Source organism: Colossoma macropomum, unplaced genomic scaffold (genome assembly GCF_904425465.1).
Source record: "Colossoma macropomum unplaced genomic scaffold, Colossoma_macropomum, whole genome shotgun sequence".
Taxonomy (NCBI): Eukaryota; Metazoa; Chordata; class Actinopteri; order Characiformes; family Serrasalmidae; genus Colossoma; species Colossoma macropomum.
In genome coordinates, this window is record NW_023494809.1 from 9,276,736 (window position 1) to 9,295,169 (window position 18,434).

Below are 18,434 nucleotides of genomic sequence, written 5' to 3' on the forward strand. Positions count from 1 at the left end.
TACTAAGCTTTAAAATTAGCTAATTTTAATTGAAGCATTTCATTTAACATAGGCATCTTGTAGGCGGTCATGCTCAAACTAATCGAACACACAGGAAGAAAGCTAAAAGCTAACAAACATCACACCACACAGTGTGACTGAGTGTTATTTCAGGATACATTTGTTACAGGAGTAGATCAGATTAATCTTTTTTCTTCCTCCCATATCCAATCCATCACTGTCTGCCGATATCACTGTCCCAACTCTATACAAGTTGCATGCCTAAATCCACCTATGTCTCAGAACTTATTTGACTCTATAAGCCTTTATCATTCAGATATAGACAATTACAGTGTATAATAAATCATGTGACCTTTTAAAACTTCTCATGGTGTTACACTTAACAGCCATTGGCTTATTCAAACCACTTAATCTGAAATTAAAGATAATAACAAAGCAATAACACTTACAAAGCAAGAGAAGTCTGTAAAACATAGGCAACACTTCCTGCCTACAGTTTTCACTGTCTGAAATATCGTTATGAAATGGAGGATAAAGAGCAACAAGATTTGGAAGACACAGGAAACTCTCTGATAGAACTGCTAGAGTGGTCATAATGCAAAGCAAAACCGCCACATTACTGCCAAAGACCTTAGGGAAGATTAGGCTCGCATGAGAATAGGCCCACCCTGGAGTGTTATTGGACAAATATTGCGTACATGGAAGGTTCATTAGATGGTAACCTTAACTGTGATCTCATCACAAAAGTCAATGTCTAAATATGCAAAACAACATCTAGTTAAGACATTAAGTTAAGACAGGCATTCTGAAATCAAATTAAGTGGTCTGATGAAAGAAAAATCAAACTCTTTAACTGCAATCACCAGAGATATGTTTGGAGAAAAAAAGAAGCAGCATTTGATGAAAAGAACACCTTGCCAACTGTAAAACCTAAGAGTGGATCTATTATGCTTATGGTTGTGTGGCAGCAAGTGGCACAGGAAGTGTTGAGGGGACAGAGGGAAGAAAGAATTCTACTAAATATCAAATCCTGGAAGCTAATATATAGCACTGTGAACAGACTTCACAAGACCCTGAGTTTTCGTTAGTCACCCAGAGTGAGAGCTACAGCATTCTGGGCGCCACCTTCACAAGGCAAAAGGAATGTTTTTGGTGAAGATGTGGCTTGCAGACTCGTTGGCATTAACAATTCTGTCCCTCTTGCATATACGAGGGAAGGAGGTGAAGCTGTTTGTCCTGTCTGTGCGGTGATATGGCTGAGCGGCGCAAAACAAAGGCTCAGAGCCGTCAGGAAGACGGAAGGAGCAGAGGATGAGTGTGCGCTTTTTAAGTGGGTGCGTTAATCCTGTGTATCGCTCTCTCCCTGACCGAGGAAAAGCAAGCATAATGAATACAAATGCGCCCAGGCAGAGAGGGAGACTGACAGGATGCTGGGGAGTTGGAAGGCAGCAGAGGAGATGAAGGGAGAGAAAGGGAGAGAGATAGAGAGAGGGAGAGAGCCAGGCAGACATAGAAAGAAACAGTAAGAGAATCTATTGTGCGGAGTGCGAATGCTGGTAGGACGTACCTTATCTAACTCCGCCTCGCCTGAGAAGTGTGTTTCTGGAGATATGCTAGTGTGTGGAGGCTCTGCATTGTGTCTCTGGTGGCAACACATCTGCAACTTGGATGTATTAACGCTATAAGACGCAAATCCTCCTGCAGGATCACAGCTATTAATGTTTTACTTTGTAAAGTAGTAGTTTGGTGAAAAACCTAATGTGCTCAGTTTGCCGCTTACCCAAAATGTAGTGCGTCAGTCAAGACCTGTTTGGTATCCGAAGTTGGTCATCACTATGCACCCAGGCCCCCATGTTCCCAGGGTCCTACAGTTGTATGCAAAAGGTTTGGCACCCCTGCCAAATGACACATTCTGTCAACTTTTTTAAGGCAAAATAAGTTCAAAGTTCAAGTTTTTTTTTTAATACATTTTTTCTGCAAATGTTAATGCACAACTACTTTCTATTTGATTAACTTAAAAAATAGAAGAAATTGATATAGTTATTGTGGCATGTGCAAAATTTTGGACATCTTACTAAGTCAGTACTTAATAACACACCCTTTGACAGATATTATAGCTTTCAAACACTGTAGCCAGCTCGGAGTCTTTTTTTCTCGTTTTAGAAATTTTCACCCACTCGTCTTTGCAGTATCTGCAGTATTTTCGGTCCATCTTGTCTGCACAGCATGTTTAATCTTTAAGACCTACTGACAGATTTTCAGTAATGTTTAAGTCAGGGTCATACTAAAAGCTTCAGCTTGCATTTCTTGAAGTTGTTCTTGGTGGATTTTGAGGTGTGTTTTGGATTGTGCTGTTGTAGAAGCTAGCCTCTTTTGAGCTTCAGTTTTTTCACTGTCACATTTGCTTCCAGAATTTGCTGATATGTAGTGGAATCTATTCTTCTATCTAGTGGTGCAGTAGTTCCTGCCGCAAAACCCCAAAACATAATAGATGCGCCCGCATGACCACAGTTGGCAAGGTGTACCTTTCATCAAATACTGATAAATACTGCTCCTCTTTTCCACCAGACATACCTTTTCCTAACCGATGTTGAAAACGTGAGAGACCCCACACATAATGATATTTTTCATGGATTTTTCTGTCCTTGATTGTTGTCATCAAAGTCTCCACACTACCTTATGTGCCCTCAATCAAACACCACACGCCTTCAGATTATGCCATCCAGACCAAAGGTTCCAATTCATAAAACCTTGCAGGAGTTTCTTGCAAACTAACATGACTTTAGATCTAAATAAACATGGTGGATAACAGCAAAGCTGTTGCTATGCTGGTGGTGTGTGCTTTCTGCAGAGAAAAAGCCAAGTGGAAGAAAAAAATTGTGGATGACACCATGGCTGAAAAGAAAGGGTCAACAAGGCTTATACACACTGCAAAGTGAGTATAAGGTGAATACATACATAGGCTATACTTATATACACACACAAGGTGAGTAGTACTCGGTTTGGCCACCTTGCTTACAACTTCTTCTGTACACACTGACAAGTTCAGTTCAGCTCTCATTGGTTGACTGTTTCTGGCATGACATTAACACCATGTTTCACAGCAGGAAATCGGCGTCCACCCCACACTACAGGATACTGAGTTATTATCCAGATTATCCTCTGGTGTGGGGTGTCTATAATCCACTCTAACTCCACCAACCTACTCCTAGCGCATTCGGGGCCACCCCAATCGTGAATCATAAGTATTAAACAGGTTCAGTATTTGTTTACAATCAGGGTGGCCCTGACTGCACTGGAAGTAGGTAAGCAGAGTAAAGGTTGGATTATAGACACCCCTGCACCACAGGACAATCTGTGGAGATCATTGTTATTCATCACCCTGATATCAGATGACCTTTTGCGATTGTCAGGAGGAGCAAATCAGCCTCAAAATCAGCCTGATTATCCTGTAGTGTGGGCCAGAAGCAAGGCTTCCTTCTGATGACTCTTCCATCCTGATCATGTTTGTCCACGCAACACTGCACAGTAGAGCAGTGCACCACCACAACTGCTAGCTAAACTTCCTACAGATCCATTGCTGGGTTTTGCTTTGTCTCTCTGGCCAGAATACAAGCAGTTGTATCTGAGTTTTCTTGCTCTCTCAGGTCTTGCCCCGACTTCCACACTTTTCCTAATTGCATTTCTTAATGGCATTCCAGACAGTGGAAATTGTGAGCTGGAAACAAATGATATCTTGTTACAGCCTTGCCCCTGCTTTGTAGGCATCAGTAGCTTAATTTTCAGGTCACTGCTGTGCTGAGAATGATCCACTACCCAAATAATATCTGGTCAGTGGTGGTTCTGTGAACAGGATAGAGAGTGGCTAAGTTATTGCATGAAAACAAATAGGGTACAGTTAGTCATTGTAAACCTACTGTACTTTGAGATTGACAGCATATTTACAGAAGAACAAATATGCAGTACAGCCTTAGGTGCATGTGGACGAGTATATGCAAGTTCTGAAGTGGGGGGTAGTAGAATAGTTCAGAATGGAGGACCATGGCTGGAATATTGCAGTACAAAAGTGACAGTATTCATGACTGGAATGTTGCAGTATAAAGTGACATGTGCGGTCAGTGTAGAGTGACCATACAGCAGTAGTCAGTAGCAGATGCTGTCAGTCAGGTAGTGTAGCAGCTCCACATTCTATCTAATTCTGTGTAAAGTGAACAATGTGTAAAAGTATATTATACCATACCATATTATGTGAAATACGGTTCTATGCTACACTATGCATATTATTCCTACTGTACTTTACATAATATAAAGTGAATAATGTGCAATATTAACTTGTAGTTGAAATGCAGTTAGTGAGAAAGTGCTCAGAGCTGCCACTGGTCAGTAGAGTTTATTGTGAAGATCCTGAAGTCTGTTTAGGAAGGATTATTGTTCTGGGAAAGAACCTGTTCCTCGGTCTGGCAGTACGGACACTAATGCACCTGTGTCGACATCCAGAAGGCAGTGAAGTAAAGAGCTGGTTGCAGGGGTGTGTTGGGTCACTGCAGAAGGTGGTGGCTCTGCGGAGGCGTCGGGAATTGTAGAGCTCCTGAAGAGATGGTAGCTGGGCTCCGATGACTCTGGGCACTGTTGATGACCCGCTGCAGGATGTGCCTCTCTGCATTGGTGCAGCTGGTGTGCAAAGCTGAAATGCAGTAAGTGAGAATGCTTTCAGTACTGCAGCGGTAGAAGGTGACGAGCAGATCTCTGTTGAGATTTACTTTCCTGAGTGATCTCAGAAATAGAGTCGCTGTTGTGCCTTCTTTACCAGTGCTGTGGTGTTGACAGAGCAGGATGAGTCCTCAGTAGTGGTAGTTGGCCCTCAGTGCACTCACAACGTATGATTTTCGTAATGTTAATGTAAATGTAGATCACTGCCTGAATTTCCAGAGTAATACAAGGTGTGGAGTCCGTAATTGAAATGCTGCTGATTCTACATGTACGTATAATGTGATGAAAAAGAAGCACATTGCGCTGAAAAAAGATAACGTGTTCATAGGCAGTAAACATGGACAATTTTTCTTTTTCGCACAGTTCCCTTAATTATCTGCAGAGCTGTTACGTATTTAGCTGCAAGAAACGCTGTCTCATCTCCCTTTCTCGGTACACCAGCGGCTTTTCAACATCCCAATTCCCCGTCTCTCACGCGCACACACAAAACCTGATGGGAGAAGATACAAAAATAGAGAACTGCTCTCGCTTAGCTGTGAGAGATTTATTGTAATCTCCAAGCTACCCTGAACTGTTCTACGTATTTCCATCTCCACATAATTCCATTATATAACATTACATAAGCATATATAACTAGAAAGGGAAAGTTTGTGAACGAACTTTAAATTGCCTTGTTAAAGCCAGATAATAATGCTTTCAGCTGGAGAACCTTGTTGATTGATTTTTAATAACTGCTTTATCTAATAATGTTTATGTAGTAAATAGTATAGTCAATTCCAGGAAGAAGTGGTATTCCAGCTTGTTGTTAGGGCGTTGCTTGGTGGCTAAGTTAGATGGTTGCTAAGTTGTTGCTAGACCGCTGCTATGCATGGTCATGCTTGTTGACCAGCGAACCAGCATTAAAAACACAACATATACCTGGCACTTTATTAGGAACACCTCCTTGTTTCTACACTTACTGTCCATTTTATCAGCTCCACTTACTATATAGGTGCACTTTGTAGTTCTACAGTTACAGACTGTAGTCCATCTGTTTCTCTGATACTTTGTTAGCCCCCTTTTTCTCTGTTCTTCAGTGGTCAGGACCCCCACAAGACCACCACACAGCAGGTACTATTTGAGTGGTGGATCATTCTCAGCACTGCAGTAACACTGACGTGGTGGTGGTGAGGTGTTAAGTGTGTGCTGCGCTGGTCTGAGTGGATCAGGCACAGCAGTGCTGCTGGAGTTTTTAAACACTGTGTCCACCCACTGTCCACTCTATTAGACACTCCTACCTTGTTGATCCACCTCGTAGATGTAAAGTTAGAGACGATAGCTCATCTGCTGCTGCACAGTTTGTGTTGGTCATCCTCTAGTCCTTCATCAGTGGTCACATGACTCTGTTGGCTGGATATTTTGGTTGGTGGACTATTCTCAGTCCAGCAGTGACGCTGAGGTGTTTAAAAACTCCAGTAGCACTGCTGTGTCTGATCCACTCAGACCAGCGCAACACACACTAACACACCACCACCACATCAGTGTTACTGCAGTGCTGAGAATGATCCACCACCCAAACAAAACCTCCTGACCACTAAAGAACAGGGTAAAAGGGGGATAACAATGTATGCAGAGAAACAGATGGACTACAGTCTGTAATTGTAGAACTACGGAGTGCACTTATATTGTAAGTGGAGCTGATAAAATGGACAATGAGTGCAGATATAAGGAGGCGTTCCTAATAAAGTGCTTGGTGAGTGTATAAAAACCCAGAGGACACGTAAATCAAATGGTTATAATAGAGTTGTAGGCATCACAACTCCTGTTTCCTTTATGTCACAACAAATTTCCCTTTAAGCTCTCCCAAGATCTTAGTCTTGATGTAGCTCTTTCAGGATTAACTGTTCTTTTAACTGGCTCAGCCAACACAAAACACTCCTACAGGATTTAAACCAAAGCCAGAATGCTGAAAGGAAATCACCACCAACACATGCAGCATTTTCTGTTTCTGTCAGCAAAGCATATTAAACAGAAATCACCACGCATACTTAACCAGATGGTTGAGAAAGCTTTGGAGGCAGCATTTTACCAAAAGCGCAGAACATGACCCGTTACATCATCTGTGTGCAGGCAGGCATATGTGCCCAGATGTTCCACTCACGTTTGTTTATATAGAGCTATATTGTCCCAAAACAACTTTGCAGAAGGATCTAGTGACCTAAAGCATTGTCCTTTTGGCCAAATTGACTCAGTGGTCTGTGTTTGTTCATTGAGGTGTGCACTGCTTACTAAACAGAACTCCTGTTCACTGCGTTGTTTTCCTGAGACCTCCCCCTGACTGTGATTGGTTCTAATCACCACATTGTTTGTTCTGAGACCTCCCCTTCACTGTGATTGGTCCTAATCACTGTCTTGCTGTTCTGAGACCTCCCACAGACTGTGATTGGTCCTAATCATCATGTTGTATTGCTCTTTGTCACCACATTGTTTGTTCTGAAACCTCCCCTTCACTGTGATTGGTCCTAATCACCACATTGTTTGTTCTGAGACATCCCCTTCACTGTGATTGGTCCTAATCACCACATTGTTTGTTCTGAGACCTCCCTCTGACTGTGATTGGTTCTAATCACTGTCTTGCTGTTCTGAGACCTCCCTCTGACTGCGATTGGTCCTAGTCACTGGCTTGCTGTTGTGAGACCTCCCCCTGACTGTGATTGGTCATAATCACCATGTTGTATTGCTCCTTGTCACCACATTGTTTGTTCTGAAACCTCCCCTTCACTGTGATTGGTCCTAATCACCATATCATTTGTTCTGAGACCTCCTCCTGACTGTGATTGGTTCTAATCACCACAATGTTTGTTCTGAGACCTCCCCCTAACTGTGATTGGCCCTAATTACTACATAATTTGTTCTGAGACCTCCCACAGACTGTGATTGGTCCTAATCACCGTCTTGCTGTTCTGAGACCTCCCCCTGACTGTGATTGGCCCTAATTACTTCAAATTTGTTCTGAGACCTCCCACAGACTGTGATTGGTCCTAATCACCATGTTGTATTGCTCCTAGTCACCACATTGTTTGTTCTGAGACCTCCCCTTCACTGTAATTGGTCTTAATCACCACATTGTTTGTTCTGAAACCTCCTCCTGACTGTGATTGAGACACTTAGGCCTGGGCACGTTCAATCCAAAACACTGTGTAATGTTTTGCTACCATTTCCAGACTGAACATCATGCTTCATCGAATTTGTGTGAAGGTATGTTTTCTCTCATTTGATGAGTGCGTTGCCCAGTCAGCAGTGACGTGTATATAAACCCTGCTGTACCAAAAACGCAGTGCACACAATGGGTTCTAATAAAGTCCTCTGGTGTTCACAACAAATGAAGACGTTAGAAGACACGTGTCGTAAGAATGGCCTTCTCAACAGCCATAGTTGGAACACTTGCGTAACACAACAGAGTGTTCAGCGCATCTCCACTTATGTCTAAATAAATGTTTTGCTACATTTTGTTGGGGCTGAATGCAGCCCTGGTTTTAAATGTGGAGAAAATTTCACACATAACTGCTACCGGTAGTTAACCAGGCATTAGTAAGTGGAACCTCCCATTTAAATGTCATCAGCCATTTAAATGTCATCAGCCACATTTTCAGTACCTCTGTCCACTTTTTGCACAATCCTTCCATGTTTTGTGATGGAAGTAACTGTGATTATTACAGCTAAGTCTTCAGTTCAGGACATAAGTATCAAAACAGTAATGCTAACATCTGCTATACCTATGGGATTCTAGTAGTACGTTTGCGCTAAGCTAACCGTGATTCACATTTTGCGACATTGCATCAAGTTGTCAACCTTCATCCAGGAGTACCCCTGCAGTGCAGTCTTTTGGTGTTTTTCCTGTTCTAACTCTCCTGATGCAACTCTTCAGCTCATTAACAAGTGCTTCCTCAACCGACTTGGGAATGTTAGAGCAAGAAAACACTAAAATACGCAGGACGGGTGTTCCAGAAGCAGGGCTAGGAACCTGTGGCGTATGTAGTTGTTAGTATGCACTATATGTGGGAAGGTCATACCAATAAGAGTCCGTGGGTATTACTCTGGATAAGGGCATCAGCCAAATGCCACAAATGCACATATAAACAGGACAAATTTGCCACTGAGATTAACAGTACTGTGTGCTGCTGTAGGGAGGATGTCTCGCAGGCGGTCAGTGGTGCAGGCATCTCGGGGTGATGGCCGACCATGTCCAGTTCAGATGGAACAGTGGAAGCCCTGTCCGGTCCGGCCCTGCTACCGCTGGAATTACAGCCAGTGGTCTGAGTGCAGAGTAGAGGTACAAACACAATTCTACATAACCCTTTTTTCTTTTACTTCTTTTTATCTCACTCTCTTCCTCAGTTCATCACTGTTCATCTCTCAGTTCTTCTCTCAGCTTGCTCTCTCTTCTCTCTCTCTCTCTCTGATGAATTTATGTGTTTTGGTGTGAATTCTGTCTGAGCCTGCACTTCTGCTGATGAAGAGCGGCTCCAACAAATCTGTCTGAGCCCAGCGGAACAAATGAACAGAAAAGGGCTCAGACGTTTGCATCTCAAACAAGGAACGCAGAAAGAAGAACACTTTTCCGTTCATGCTTCTCCCACACTGATGATGAGCCCATGTTTTGATCTGCAGGTTCTGTCTGCTTAATCAGTGACTCTCATCCCATTCTTTACTGACTGTGTGGGTTTGTTTTCATACATTTTTGTACAAATTCCCTGACTCTGTAGCAAAATCGTTGAAAAACAGGGCTAATTTTACAATGGTAGGAGCTCCCGGTCCTGTCGAGATATACAAACAAGTCTGTTTGTGTGTTGTAGGACGTGGTGTGTGGTGAAGGCCGGCGCTTTAGGAATCTGTCCTGTTTCGTGTCGGATGGCTCCAGAGATGTTCCAGGCAGTCTGGTGGAGGAGGAGCTGTGTGCTGGACTGGAACCTGCCGTGGACGGAGATAAAAACATTATTCTGGAAGAGGCCTGTACTTTACCATGTCCAGGTATGACTAATTCATCCTACACAGCACATCATAATGTAATAAGCAGCAGTTTATATGCATTTACAGATATGTTTTGGGAGGGTTTTCCAGACCCAGATTAAGCTTAACCCTAGACCAAAAAGGCTTTTCTGTTGTAAATAACCATTTAGTAGAAGTACAAGGTAGGAGTTTCTAATAAAGTGGCCAATAACATAAATGACAGTTTACCACTGAAAAAAACAATGGGTGGCCACCTATTTTGTACGTCCACTCACTGGCCACTAATTATATATATATAATTAGCCAGGGTAAAGCTGATTTGTGGTCATTATTGTCCATCCCTGCACTCCTCCAGGTGACTGCTATCTGATGGAATGGTCGGACTGGAGCCCATGCCAGAGTGTGTGTGTGAAGGGTCAGCGGCTGGACTTTAGCGCAGTGCAGGTCCGCTCCCGCGCTGTTGTTGCTCAGGAACCTGAAAACATCGCCCAGTGTCCTGAACAGGAGTGGCAGTCCCGCCCCTGTCCTGGTTAGAGACTCACTTCATACATTGCCTTACATCAAATGCAGTAAGATTTAAAAACATACATTACCTTATGATCATATTATCATCATGCAAACTGCCAAATAATCTCTGCCAATTCATAGAATCGGTAGATTTTGATGAGTGATTTTTCTGATTAAGTAATTGATTTTAATTGAGTTATAGATACAGTCAAGTGGACAGCCCCTTCAGGCACTGGTAGTGCACACTAGCCCACTAGACTAAATTTATAATGCACATCAGACATCAGTGGGCTTAACCATGAGGTCTCTAAAGACAAAACTGATCCAAGATTAGCGTCCTAACAGTGGCAGCTCTAATAAACGTGGCCTATTGTTTCTCTCTGAGAGCTTATTCATTAAATATTACTGGCACTGTAGATTCTTATAGCCACATGCACAAAATATTAGGGACATGTGGTTTTATGGCAGTGTGATCACTCAAAGCCCATTTACTGTGACGCACCACTTATGTGTCCTTGGTTTCTTGTCTCTGCAGACGGCGAGTGCTTTGAGTATAAATGGGTGAGCACTACTCGTCTGGTCTGGTGTGAGCGCTCAGACGGAACAAACGTCACAGGTACAGCACTGCACTACATCTGTGGAATCCAGGTCAATGATGGAAATGACTCAAAATGCCTCATACTCACATACAGGACCGGTCAAAATTCTGGACATGAATGCATGTGTTAATTAAAAGGCTACTGCTTGATTTCTTTCCTAGACAATTATAAATGTAAAATATAAAGCAGTGAAAATAAATACTATAAGACCTTAGTAGGTGTGTCCAAACGTAGCTCAGGCTATGGTCACATCACAGATATTGTTGTTCAACTTTCTCGATCTACTTTGATGGCTCACATTTAGCCTAATTGGGGGTAAAGTAGAATAAAGTATAGTGCTACAGTTTAAATTATTGTAATCAAGGCTGTACAATACTGACATAAAATTCAATGATGTCTCTCTGGCGTTTCCTAAGTGTGGTAGTTTGATCTGTCATCACGGCTCTTAACGATGTGTTTATTGTGGCATCTCACAAATACAATTTGGAGTACAGCCCTAATTTTAATTTAAACACGTTTTGTTTCTTTTGTTTAGCGCTGAAGCTGCAAGGCTAACATTGCTATCACTAGAAATCAATAGTCACCCAAAATCTTTTCTGTAAATTCATCTACAAAACTTCTTTCAACTGACTCAAACCGCATCCCGGTCTTTATCAAGGTTGAGCAGATAAATCGATGGAGTTTAGAGCACATTATGACTTACTGTGAGCTATAAAAATGTACATAACTTTGCTGCGTAGCTGATTACGTTCAAAATATCAGCTGTTTTCATTTAGAAGCATTCACTTTAAAAATTCAAGACAATAAATAGTTATTTATAAAAAAAAGAAATCCCAGAAATCCCTAATACAATCCGCGAGCCCATATGCCTGCATGAAGAAAGGGAAGTTAGGATTTCGTACAACACGTAAGTTATAAATCATGTATAAATAGTGTCCTCAACCACATCAACAAGTCTGTGCAACCGTAATGATGACATGGATGCGGACTGAGCGAAGTGAGAGACTGTATTTAAAGAAAAGATTTGGGTGACTATTGACTTCTAGTGTTTGTTAGCAACATTTGCCTCTTAGCTCCAGTGTAAAACTAAAGCATAACTGGCTATGACTTGTTAACAGCTTAGGCAAGGTTAGTGACACGTCTTTGAAATGTGTTTGGTGTGGCTCTTTCATCTTAAATAAAGTTGTGAAAGGACTACTAGTTTAATTCCCTGTACTTTCCAGATTTGTACAGGTTTTAAAGAGCACCATAGAAGTAAAGAGCAGTGAAGCTACTTTTCCAGGGAGTAATTAAAAAAGTAATCCCATTACATTGTGAGAGAAGTAAATAGTAATTTGCAGTGTTACATTCTTTGAGTAACAATCTAACAGTAAGTGTGTTACTGTCCTAAATGTGAACACACATCTGTCATGAAAGGATGCAAATGCTCACATTTAATCAAGTTAAAGCCACTGCTGACCCGCTGCCCACAGTGGATGATAATCACAGTGACAGGCACAGTTTAAGTTTATTCCCTGTAGAGGATTATTTTCACTTAGAAAATCAACCAAAAATATAATTTGACTAGGGGTGTTCAAACTTTTGCGTAAGAAAATAGTGTGTATATATACACACAATACACAAACAGGGCTGCAAATACATTTTAATTTTGGCAGAGTTGAAGTGTGACGATGAGGAAATGCGATTGCAAATGGGTAATTGTTTTTCTCTTTTTAATATGTCAGTGTCAGAGCACAAAGACAATGAAAATAAAATGTCAAAAAGACTTTTCTTTTCCATTTTAACTTTTTTTTCCAGCCATTATACACAGAAAATACGTTTTACATTTAAATTTATATTAAATATTAAATAAGACACGCTCATATAGGAAATGCAGTTGTAAATACACAATTAAATTAGCATTTTCATACATATATATCATCAAAAAATCATCATATTTGTACCACAGTAATTACAGTAACTCTGTAATTTAATCTGATATACACTGGTTTCAACTTTAGAACTTCATGATTGTTTATTTTATGCCTGCATTTTGTGCTCTAGGAGGCTGCCCCCCCACAAGCCTGCCTGGAGTGGAAGGGTCATGTGACCCACCTTGTGACAAGCCACGTTCATTCTGCTCTGAGGTAGGACAGAAGAGGATTGTGGGGATTACTGCAGTGTGTAGTGTTCAGACAGCACCTCAGTGACATGGACCAGTTGTTACCAACAGCACTTATTGTAATGGAAGCAGTAACAAGATCAGAGTCCCTCTTGGGACGTCGGAAGAGTCTGTGCTTTTCCAAAAACAGTGCAAGAGGCTTTTCTGATTTAGCTTGTAAATGAGAGCAAGAGGAACACAGACAGAGTATTGTCATGTTTTAGCAAGTGCAGTTTTGTGGTACGTTTACAGGGCTAAGATCTGGCCTCTTAAGCTGTTGTCACTCTAGTCTTCCATCTACGCTGGGGTGGGGCAAAAATCAGACGATCATGGGTGGTCTTGGTGCAATCTGATTTTGGAGGGAACTTAGTAGTTCAGTAAATAGCTAACAAACTAGCTAGGTAGTTTGTAGTTACTGAGTATTACATTTTTAATACTATTTTTTCTCCCTCGTTTTAACACATATTTAACAAAACAAGACTCGAAATGTGTTAAAATAGAACTTAAAGTGTGTTGATAGTGAACAAATCATTTTAAGAGTATATCTGTACAGAAAACAGTTCCACTGTCAGCCTTTAAAACCATGAATCATGCAGACTGGTGCTTTAGCGTGTGCCTCTGCTGCCCCCTGCAGGAAGGCCTGTGTATGTGTGAGGAGGGCTACACTGAGGTAGTGTCTCCGGAGGGCCTGCTGGAACAGTGTGCTGAGATTCCCGTGCTGGAGATCCCCACAGCAGGAGACAGGAACGCTGACGTAAAGACCAGCCGTGCTGTGGACCCCACCGCCCCAACCACAGAGCAGCCAGGAAGGCCTGGACGCACCTGGTACCTTCAGCCCTTCGGACCTGGTAACGCAGCTTCAAAATCAGCCATATGGCCTAATATTAGTGTTTGTATTATTCTAATATCCACTGTAGAGATGCACTGCAGCACAACCCAAAGTGTAGCTTTTAGGCCAGTGTTGGACCATTAAGATGTTTTATTTGGTCCAAAATTTTTTTTTTTCTATGCTATATGTAACTTTTCCTTTAAAGTAATTTTAGTAGTTTTTAATAAAATATTTTGTAATGTTTTAAAATACATTTTTAAAAACTCATTTTGAAAATTGCCTACTTTTTTATTTTTTTATACTGTTTTTGGCCCTCAACCTTCCAAGACAAAAAGTTTGGGCACCCGTGAATTTGACCTTTTTCTAATCTAAATAATGTTAAAGTCTCAGTTTTGTAATTAGTAATATCTATTCGAATTGATAAACTTGCATCACACACCTAATAACTGAAGTAGTGGCTGAATATTTCTCTGTCCATTTTTATAGACAACAGTATGTCTTACAGTATCAGAAATCACATAAGCAAGTCTATTAAAGATAACTTAACAACTTGAAGTGGTTTGAGGTAAATATGTGATGATTTAGGACAGTGCTAATTGGTGGAGTATACACTTCAATTAGCTTTGTAGCTGTGGCCCAAAACTAAGGCAAACTTCAGACGTCAAACGTCTAGATTGGTCGCCTTTTCATTTATGGTACAAAGGAAAATTGTGTCATTTTGACTTTTCAGTTTGGTGATGAGGGGAATTTCACCAGATTCTCCACACATTTCCACTTAATCTTTTATGTGAAGAGGCGATCAGGGTGGTTTGATGTGACATGGTTTATTGTACTAACTTTATCAACTCTTTAAAACTTCTTTACAGTGGTGGTGTTAGGAACACAAATATAGTCATTTTATTTACTATCCAGAACCATGGGTGAACCTACACGTTTTCTGGGTTTTATTTGTAGTGCTGATGATGAAATAGTTTTTTTTAGGGGTTTTCTGTACAACACCCTGCAAGTATTTCTGCTCCATGAATGGATTAAAAATTTTACATTTTAGGCCAAACTTTCTCAAAACTATGTCTTTTGTGAACTAACTGTCTGACTATTTCATGTAATAACTTTCTTTGAGGGAGGTTTTAGAGACATTAAACTTTTCAGATGTCTGGTTCCTATCACCACTGTTATGATGAACAATTCTGCTTCAGTAGAGTTGTTTCGCATCAAACCTCTCTGAATGACTTCTTAACCACTTAATTTAACATAAATTCTGTTGAATTCGCCTTTAAGATCACTGTAGATGGACAAAACAGAGGTTTTAAAACAGCTTCAGCACTGGCACTTTTCCCTGACAGTGTCCTACAGTAGATTAACTAGTATACTTTTTGCAAAATGGTCTGTGGCTGAAACGACTGAACATATTGTCACTATCCAAAAAATATATTTTTTTTCTGTATCATTTGAACACGGCGGATGTCCTTTACATTGTGAGAAAATTTCATGATGAATGGATGAATAGAAATTCTCCAAAATCGCTTGGAATGAAATGTTTTACATTAATGTTGTACATTAACTTACATTAAATGTTAAGAATGTTTTTGCCTTCTCCCGTTAAGTTACTGCTTTGGAGATACATCTTTATCTTTGGACAGTGATGATATGCACTAATAGTTGAGAGTACTTTTAAGCTAATATCAGCCATAGCAACACTCAGGCATTCACTGAATTATGCATTATGCATGTCTGTTTTTCTAAGCGTGGCTATTTTGAGGGAAATGAACAAAATAAATGTACAAAACAAGGTTATGATAATCACAATGAACACAATTGACCGTGTCGTCCGCAAATTAAAGAGAGAGCGTTTTCCTGTAAGGGCTCTGCAGTATTTAATCAGGTCAGGGATCTCCAGCAAAGACACTTTTTTTCTGTCTATCCTCAGATGGCAAACTGAAGACGTGGGTGTACGGCGTAGCTGCAGGCGTGTTTGTGCTTCTGGTCTTTATAGTGTCTATGATCTACTTAGCATGGTAAGAGCATGCTGTGTCCAACATCATCATCAACATCATTATCCTTATCCAGAAGGGGTGTAACTGTCTGACAGTTTATTATATTATTAGAATCAATTATAATTTAATTAAAATTCCAAAATTGAACTCTGAATCAATGCATTCATTAAGGGTGTAACAATCTTGATACAGTATCAAAAAACAGACAATTAAGGTTTAAAAATATATCGCCATTTAAAACAGTATCGCTTCTTCTTCTGAAACCAGAAAATCTGAAAAATTTGTTTTTTTTTGTATTTCAGTTCTGGGGGACATACTTATACATACTTACATCAAAAGTATGAACACCCCAGTCAAATTACTTGTTTTGTAAACTAGTTAATACATCCTCTACAGAAAACACATTTAAATACATTTTTCTGCTAATTTTAGTGCACAAATTCTATTTATTTGTTGAGTTTAACATAATGAAAAATAAAACATAAAATATAAAATGTGCCATAACTTTTTGCACGTTATGGCCTTATGTTTTCTTCCTGTATGGTTTTGTTAAATTCAGCAAATAAAAAGTGAATGTGCATTAAAATGTGCATTAAAAAGTTACACAAATCTTGTCTGTTAAAAATCACATTGAACCTGAAAATGTTACACCCCTGCTAATCATTACCTTTATCGTCAATCATAATCATAATCATCACTCATCATTTTCTTTTTTTCATTTTTCCACTCACACTCGCTTGTCGATTTCCGGGTGTCCCTCACCTCCACCTGCATGAGCAGCAGTTACTGTTCTATGCGTCGCTCTCTGGAGACGCCTGACTCCGCCCACTGCGCTGTAGTGTGGATGGGCCCAGACGCCCACGAGCTCACCTACACCTGCCCCGAGTGCCAGCAGTCTGAATGCAGTGCCAGTTAAGGGTCACTCGTCTGACCTCCTGACCTTTGACCCCAGTGCCCTGCCCCCTGTGCCTGAGCCCGTGTGCCTCCTGCTCTGCCTGGCCGCTACTGGAGCAGGTGATGCCTGCAGAGATCCACTACAGGCCCTAAGGATGAACGATACTGTCAGTACAATGTCAATATCAGCAGATATTTGCCTAAATTCCCAAATTCAGCAATTAGTTCAGTATTGCAGTTTGCCAGGTTTTTAGGGCAGAAATGATGTTGCATTAATTAGGCTACGATCCAGAAGAGCAGATATTATTTTGGTTGTTTACAGAAATTTTTAGCCCTACATAAATCTGTCAGTCTCATTTCTTATTTTTACCTCTACCCCTTAATTTAGAGTGTCATCTTGCCCCTTGAAACTGAGTTAAAAAGGGTGTTGGTTGAAATCTTCCTCTACGAAATGGGACAACCCTCAAATTAACAGACTACTAGTGCTGCTCTGTAGGCGACCCTGCCAGTCTGCAGTGACAGCAGAGGAGGATAAAGTTCAGCAACCTCACTGCTGGGCTTTAGTTACATATAGGGGATCATATACCTTCAAGGGGGGGGTAAGGGCTCAGTGTTGGGGGCAAGGTGTGAAATGGGATTGGGCCTAAATATCTAAATGAATAGTAAAATAGCAAATAACTGCATTTTATTAATTTTACTGATGAGTGATGAGTGACTCTACAAATGATGAGTCACTCTACAAGTCAATTTTATGTTTTTCTGTAATGCTAATCTTAAGTTTTATATTTTGTAAATGTTTATGTATCTGGAATGGCAGATACTGTACTGTGCAAAAGTCCACCCTTCATTATTTTTTTATTTCAAGTCAAAACGGCTATTATGTACAAGTTTTCAGCATTAGGAAAAAAAGCAGGAACATACATATTTAACAGAAAATTAATATTTTTTTCAGTATTAAGTGAAAAATATTACACCTTTCATTCTGTTCAGGAGCCTTGCTTTCAGTTTTTCAAAGAAACCTGCCAGTATTATTTTTCCACACCTCTAACGCTCGGTCTTAGAAGTTGGTTACATTTTCCACAATCCAAGTAATTGACTCATCAGTCCATAAAACCCTACTCCATATCTACAATGTCCAGTTTCAGTGTTTTAATGCTAATGTTCTTCTTTGGTAAAAAGGCTGTTTAAAGCGTTTTCAAAAGTCATTCTCAACGTGCTGATAAATGTTTGTGCTACTGAATTTTTTAGCCTGTTAACATCTGAGCTACCACCTAAAAAATTAAACCCACAGCTGTAAGTTCATTTCAGCCAAAGTTCTTTTTCCCCCCTGTAGTTAACTGAATATCTGTTTAGTAACACTTCAGGATGCTCCATTTCAAAATTCGGAAAAATGCACATACCTACATACAGTTATATGCAGTTATTTAGGCACCTGGTCAAATTACATGAGAAAATAAGTAGACATCCTCTACAGAAAACGTACCTTTACACTTGTAAATGCACAATTACTTGCACAATTGAACATATTTTGGGGTAAAAAGGTCAATATGTCCTGTGAAGATGATGGCACATTTTGTGTTGTTTTCCCAAATGTTAAACTTAGCAAATAAGCAGAAATTGTGCACTAAAATTTATGGAAATAATCCATATTTAAGAGGTTGTGTTATTTTCAATTAAACATGGCACTGAAACTTTTGCATACGACTGTACAAATCCTAGATGAACTCTGTTTTCATTAGAAAACCCAACCCACATGCCACAGAATATCATGA

The 18,434-nt window shown here is 40.4% G+C and overlaps 1 protein-coding gene across 1 annotated transcript in view; it reads left to right on the forward strand.

Moving 5' to 3' along the window:
- The window catches only part of LOC118799119 (thrombospondin type-1 domain-containing protein 7A), a 213,026-nt gene that overhangs the window by 194,377 nt on the left and 215 nt on the right, over positions 1–18,434 (forward strand). Inside the window, exons 24-31 of the mRNA XM_036558827.1 lie at positions 8,877–9,022; positions 9,546–9,720; positions 10,055–10,228; positions 10,742–10,822; positions 12,849–12,931; positions 13,580–13,793; positions 15,702–15,789; positions 16,549–16,782. Of these exons, the coding sequence (XP_036414720.1) occupies positions 8,877–9,022; positions 9,546–9,720; positions 10,055–10,228; positions 10,742–10,822; positions 12,849–12,931; positions 13,580–13,793; positions 15,702–15,789; positions 16,549–16,684 (1,097 nt within the window). The 3' untranslated portion in view covers positions 16,685–16,782. The remainder of the gene's footprint in view (positions 1–8,876; positions 9,023–9,545; positions 9,721–10,054; positions 10,229–10,741; positions 10,823–12,848; positions 12,932–13,579; positions 13,794–15,701; positions 15,790–16,548; positions 16,783–18,434) is intronic.